A 7,217-nucleotide genomic window follows, 5' to 3' on the forward strand; every position below is an offset into this window, starting at 1 on the left:
AGTAAACGTAACTTAACGTTCTTGTTTTGGTTGCTTTACGTAGTTTTTGTCGTCAGTTAAAATTTGAAAAGCTCGGCTCTTTGTCCAGTCGTTATCATACAGTCGCAAACAAAAATAAAAGAGGCCACCAGTTGTCGGAAAAACAAAAATTACTTATTATTATTTATTTCCTTATTTTATATTACTATTCTTCTTTCTTATAGATTTATCGTATTTCAACATTACAGTAGACTTTAGTCCTGACGACGGAATAGTTTTTGAGAACCGCCGCTGATACGACGTAAAATAAAATAGAATACTTATTACAAAATAGAATGTATGTAAGCTTTTATTACCAAAAGAATTAGTAAGTATAATAATAATCAAAATCTTAAATAAAATATAATTTCAGAATTAGGCCTAATATCATATAAAATACCATAACACACTCGCCTGCGCCAAGTTAATTAGAATTGTTAGTGTATTGTACAGAGCAATTGGATAATGATTTACATAAAGATATTTAGGATATAATAACATTTTTAATTTAATATCTTATTTTTACTATTTTTTTTCAGAAGTAAAAACAGTAAATGTTGACGATAAAGAAAGCACAGGACTGATCGGTGTTGGATAGAGGCGGGATTATTTTTTTTTATAAAATACAAACATTATTACCGATATAGCTCTGAGTTTTGTCCACACATCAAACTGAGGCATTCACTGTTATAATACAAAAAGCTTTGATTATTTACATCCTATAAAGACTCTAAAACATATACGCGCTTGTACTATGCAGTATATATTAGTTTTATGGTCCAACATTACATAAAGAACTCCTTCTGAAATTGTTCAAAGCACAAGTTTTCTTTTTGAACAATTGTTCATATTCCCTTTTTTCCCTTTACCGCATTTTTAAAGTTTAGGTTGAATAAGAAAGTTTCTTTTCTTAAAAGATATATTGTCCCCCAAAAAACAAAATACTCAGTTAAATTCAACTAAAACCGCATTAGTAGGCAGCCAATTTTGGTAAATATATATTTTTTTCGATCCAATTTTTGATAGGAGTGAATAATTATTATGTGATAGGCTATATTAAAAAAAATGTTTTTGGATTTTATAGTACAACATTATTACACGTTGCAATCTTGTCCATGAGTATGGCAATGTTAACCAGTGTAAAAGCACTACATCCATTTAACTTAACAGTTGTATTTAGTGGTATTTTACTTTACGTTAGCATATTCCTCGTACATTTTCAGGTAACACATGGCAGCATCGTAGCAAAAGCTGTACTGAACCTAGAAACACAATATTAAACACTATTACTATTTTTAAATACATCTAAAGCTCTGTCAACACTGTCAAACTAGTTTGACAAAAAAGTGTGATGTACCTAAATATTGTAGTGATTTTACATCAGCATGTCCATATATGGGCACATCACTTTGTTGTCGTAAGTTTGATAGTGTAGACAGAGCTTTACATTGACGATTATTTCTAAAAGCTTCTGATTCTGAAGTAGTTTGATAAGACGTCGATTTTTTGGCGTATTTTATTTACGATATAAAACAATTTTGTTATTAGCAATGAATGTCTTTATCGAAATTCAGCTTTAAAGCAACCTTTGGTTTAATTTGAGTCACATTTTAAGCATTTTGTTTTAAACTGTACTGATTATTATAAACCGCAAAACAGTTGTATGCCCATTTGAACAAATACAATGAACTGTAACTTGTAAGTTATGCTAATTGAAATATGAATTATCATGTAGCAAGAAATTGAAAGAAACAAACACAATTGGTAATGATAGAAAGTTAAATGATAACAATAATACAATAAAAACAAACTTTACCTCCGAGTCCACCGCAGTAGGGCATGCTGACCTCAGTGCTTTAAGTGTCTGGAATACATCCACCATCTTGTCTTCTCGCATTTTCTGGATCACTGAATAAACTAGGCAGAATAATCCAGATCTACCAAAATCATTCCTATTACATAAATACATTGTATTAATAATACATTACATTCACTCTTCCCCTGGAAATACGAATTCAATAGATTATGTATTAACAAGTTGTTACTGTAACAATTTTGTTTTTGTGAAGAAGAGAAATACATGTTTATCAGTGGAAAACATTTATCATATAAAATAATTATTTAAGTTTACTTTTACTTTGTTGTTACTTACATGCAATGAACAGTGATTGGTGAAGTATCATCTCGTTCCATTATTTTCATAATGATTTTAACAAATGCATCAACTTCTGGAACAGTTTCGTGTTTTGGCCATTGGTTAACCTCATACTGAACAATGTATCGTATTCCATCATCCTTAACGAAAAACAAATCAATGAATCAATTCCGTATCTACAGCAGGAAGATACTGGAAATGATGGTTGATAAGCAGACGATGATTTAAATCACCATCTCATTTAATTAAAATACACAGAAAGGTTACTACGGTTACTTATAATATTTTCGTTTCAACTATTTCATTGATAATTAGTGTACAATTCATGGCATCATCTATGCATAGGCCTATTCACTGACTTTACGAAAAATTAAATATTAACCTTTTCTAAGACAAGTCGTCTCTCATTCATAAATTCATTCTGATAATTTGATTTGACAGTGACTGTATATTCACCAAATGTTTGTTTCTGATTGATCTTTTTTGGGAGGTACACTGCAATCGTTATATCTTCCATCTCATTTAGTTGTACAATGACGTCAGATTTATAGTCAAACACCAAACGCCAGAAATCCATAGTATTGGTAGTATGCAATGGTGTCCGAGTAACGATAAAAGCACGATGATCACTGTAACGCTTCGGAATAAAACAAACTAAACTTTAATTGAAAAAAACACGATTATAGAGAAAGAGAAAATGTGGGGGGGTAAATAGCATATGATGATGATGTCTTTTTATATCGTTGTATAGTACTGTAAGTTATTTTATTCGAAAGAAATCGCTCTGTCTATCTTACTACGAGTAAACCTACAATGCCTACTGTACGTCATTTTTGTGTTTCTTAAATGTATCAAGATGATTTGAAATGTTGAAATAACAATGTATATTGTGCCATTTTCTAATATCAAACTGGCTCGAGTTAATTGTTAATAGATGTAAACGAGTTTTCACATTTTGATGTTAAAACTTAATATTGCATGTTATGAGACTGGTTGTAACGACATCCTCAGTCTCCTCAATACATGCTTTCCCACAACCTGGTACCTACCTCAGCATGTGAAGCGTTAATGTATTCTTCACCAGCGTCAACATTTATTTGGAAACACCGTTTATTTACTGTAAATTAAATAAAAACAAATCATTATAGAGTAATTATTATTGTATTGTCATTATATTTGATTCTGGTCACCTAATTTCACTGCGTCATCAACTCAGCTAACGTCAAGTCAAGTCTTCTTTTAATTAACAAGAATGGTGTAGGCCTAATTTTACGGCATTTCACATTAATGCTTAAAAAAGTTCCTCTTTAAAAAAAAATGTTTTTATATTTGTATAGACAAAGAAAATGAAAGAATTTTTTAACGTCAATTGTTATCGTTTAACATCAAGTCGTAACATACTAATCCTAAGGTATAGAACTTACAGATCAAAACATCTGGTCGTCTGGCACGTGACGTGTCACCATCCAAATGACGTAGATGCAAACTGTTTACAGTCTAAAAAGAAAAGAGGCTATTATTTTACGAATTGATTATTTGTTTTATTTTACCGTTTTATAATAATTGAAAATCGTGGTTGGAGAAATGGAAACCATAATAATACACGTATTTAAGACGTGTAATTTACAAGACAAAAAATTTAAAAAACGTATTACTTATTATTATAGTGTTGGTATTTATAAATATTTTTATTTCCATAATATTATTCTCTACCAAGCCTCTTCCTAAAATGCTACGTTTTCCTAAAACAGGTGGAGGAGGAAGGAAGGTTGATCTATTGTATGTATATGATTATTATTAATCTACTACATCTATATTTTTCTATAATATTTTATATTGTGTGTTTTTACCACTTTTAAACTATCTTGTTATTTTGAAAGATTTAAAATAAATTTTAATTTAATAAATAAATCAGTAGTAAATATAGCATACCTCAAATTCTTTCTTGAAACCGTTCCTGACGCTTGATTGGCGTTTCCTCACATAGTCAAGAAGTTGGGACAACTCAATAGGTTTGCATTCTTCGTCATCTAGTTCTGTGACATCAACAGCATGATTTGGTACAGGCTCTGGTACCGGCTCTGGTTCCGGAATTGGTTCTATGTACACGGGCTCAGCAGAAGAAATGACAAGATCAGACATAGGCATTTCATATGCACCTTGATCTTGTTTACGTTCGGGTTCTATGCATACTGGTTCAGCAGCAGAAGAAGTGGAACCATTAGACTTTTCCAGATTTGCAACATCATTAACAGGATCCTGTTCAGGCTCAGCGTATATGGGTTCAAAAGAAGATGTGGCACCACTAGCTTGAACACTTTCATATTCATTCGGTTCATATTTTTTGTACAAACTTTGGTAATTTGTATCTATTGCGTTTATATCTTGTTGACTAGTAGAAGTTTTACCAACCTCTGTTTTCTCACTTGATTGTTTCAAACTAAAATAAAACAAAGAAATTCATACGATTGTTATAAGTCGATGGTTATTTTGAGTTTCTTCTTCTCCTTTTTCCTTGCAACGCCACTCCGAGTAAATTGTTATTTTAAAATTGGCAAAAAACTATATGACTGATACCTTACCGTTTAAATATTATCAAAGTGATAGTAACTACGAAAACTGCCACAACTACCGAACCAATTACAACACCTATTACGTAACCTAGAAAGTAAAATATTACTGTACTTGAATATGAATACCTTGTTTTAATGCATTCAATGTGAACTGGTCGGGTTTTCTTTCAATTAAGTTTAACCCAATGCACAATTTAAAAAAAAAACCCACAACAATTACAGTGGGAACGGTCAGATATTTCGATAAAATTGTCTAATTCTTATGATTTTGGCTTATTCATACTGAATGCAAATAAGAAAATTCAAAAAAGTAAAGTGTGTTGATGATTTCACTAACCTTCTAGTTTCTTTTCGTCTGAAAAATTATTGTTAGTTGACGGATTACAATCAATCCCAAACATAATTGTCTTTGTGTCAGACGTCGTATTAACGTTTAGATACGACGCAAAAACTGTGAATGTATATTCAAAACAGGGCTCAATTCCGTCACTAAATATAACTTCAGTTTCCGTTGTAATTCCTTGACGATATATACCACCTGATAGTTCATAATGGTAGGTCACCTGACAGTCTGGTGCGTCACATGAAGCGTTCCATTTCACCAGTAAATGTGTTCCATTTACAAAATAATTACTTTCTATCGATGGCTCTATATACGAATAGAAATAGAATTTGTAGAACAGGTGTTGATTTTACTTACACTATCAATATAAAAATATTTAGAAATTATTCAACACAAAATATTTGTTTAATTGTCAATCCTCTTTTTAATTTATGTTTTAAAAAGATAACAAGCAGAAAGTAGTTTTCTTTTGTGTTTGATTCACCCTCATTAAACAAAGTTTTTTTTAATGAAATAAATAAATAGGTCTAAAAGAAATTAATATATAATGGGTTAATTATTATCATGTTGTCATAGTATTCAACAAACTAAGTGTATTTTTGCATACAAAGTCTAACTCACCTGATGGTGCAGTTTGTACTGTTATCTCCGGTCCCCAATTACCAGCAATCCCCATATTATTAACAACTCGAGCGTTTATGATATAACGAGTACAACGTGATAATCCTGATAGTTCAACCTGTTTAGAACTGTTTGTTGTGTTGACTACATCTAGTATATTTCTATTTATGTCTGAATACTGCACTTGATATCCAAGAATATAGTTACACTGGATTCGATCATAATCACTAGATACAGGCTGAAAATAAAGTATACCATTAATTTACACTGTATTTGTAATTGTATAATAATGTTGAATTTAAAAAAAAAACAAGAAATAAAAACGGTTTATAACAAATATAAAACTCTTGAGAATAATGTAACATTTATAAAAAAAAAAAATTTATTTTATTCAACTGTTTCTTTGAATGATTGAATCCAATTATTTGGAGGTCTGGCATAACTTAATCCATAAATGAATGCTGATTACCTTTAAATTCAAGATTACTTTTCTATCTTTCCTTGTTTGTAATGTTGTTACTGGTTCTACCAACGGTTCTAGAGTAAGTGTAACAAATATTGCAATACATTAGGAAGAAAAATATAATGAAGTAATTGGCCTATAAAAACAGCCAGAATAAAGTATAAACATATATGTAATAGAAAAATATTTACAGGCAATCAAATAATTATTTTTAAAAGATATGTACAGTTCTAATCGTATTTGTTATTTAGTGGACTGAATAAAAAATTCGTGTTTTTTTTTTTCATGCACTGAAATGTTAAAATTGTTTTTTTGTATCTTTAAGTTTATACGTTTTCAGTAGGCACTTTCAGCACAAGCTCTGCTTTTTTAAATCAGTGCCTCTTTCATTTTTTCTGTATATTGAAGGAAATTATAGTTATTTTTGTTTATTAATGAAGGAAATAAATGTTATTTTGATTGATTGATTGATTGTAAAGTAAATACAGTATTTATTTTCCCTTTTTAACACTAACAATGAGGGATTTAATTGCAGTGAAACAAACATTTTACCATGAATGATTTTCTTTCTTCAATGCTACAATTATGATATAATAACTATTAATACGGTGGTTATTTTTTTATTTTTAAATTAACGTTTATGGTATCTGAAAAAAAAATTAAGATTAAATTAAGTTATAGTACTAGGAAGTTTTTACTACTATATTGTTTTTTCTTTATTTTATTTTTTGTTTTAGGGGGGCTATTCATTACAAGCTACCGTATGCTTCCTTTTAGGCTCCTACACTTTTGTAAGACAATAAAGTGTGTAATAAAATTAAATGAAATAGTAGGCGTATTCCATTAAAAAAAAATAGTTGGCTAGAATGTTATGGGTGAATATGATCTGCATGCGTATAGATATCTCAAGGTTAACAAATGATGCTGAAAAATAGTGCTTACTTGAACAAAGCAATTTCGTCGATCCAACGTTACTTGTTGGTCCACCTTTCGGACTATTGTAAACCTTTCTAACAAATTGTGATCTAAACTTTATTGTCGCAT

The 7,217-nt window shown here is 30.1% G+C and overlaps 1 protein-coding gene and 1 long non-coding RNA gene across 2 annotated transcripts; both read right to left on the reverse strand.

Moving 5' to 3' along the window:
* Window positions 1-421: 421 nt before the first annotated feature.
* On the reverse strand, window positions 422-5,765 carry LOC144843267 (uncharacterized). Its single transcript, XM_078700061.1, has 10 exons — window positions 5,711-5,765; window positions 5,084-5,395; window positions 4,756-4,834; window positions 4,106-4,613; window positions 3,598-3,670; window positions 3,223-3,290; window positions 2,556-2,810; window positions 2,171-2,313; window positions 1,835-1,970; window positions 422-1,280 (listed from the first exon to the last, which is right to left on the reverse strand). The coding sequence occupies exons 1-10, from the start codon at window positions 5,763-5,765 to the stop codon at window positions 1,206-1,208; spliced, it is 1,704 nt and encodes a 567-aa protein (XP_078556187.1). The 3' UTR covers window positions 422-1,205.
* Window positions 5,766-5,807: 42 nt separating this feature from the next.
* LOC144842734 (uncharacterized) lies at window positions 5,808-7,192 on the reverse strand. The gene is made up of 3 exons (XR_013612171.1): window positions 7,116-7,192; window positions 6,180-6,247; window positions 5,808-5,948 (listed from the first exon to the last, which is right to left on the reverse strand). It is a non-coding gene; the product is annotated as an uncharacterized LOC144842734 (long non-coding RNA).
* Window positions 7,193-7,217: the final 25 nt, after the last annotated feature.

Source organism: Antedon bifida, chromosome 5, assembly GCF_963402885.1.
Source record: "Antedon bifida chromosome 5, ecAntBifi1.1, whole genome shotgun sequence".
Lineage (NCBI taxonomy): Eukaryota > Metazoa > Echinodermata > Crinoidea > Comatulida > Antedonidae > Antedon > Antedon bifida.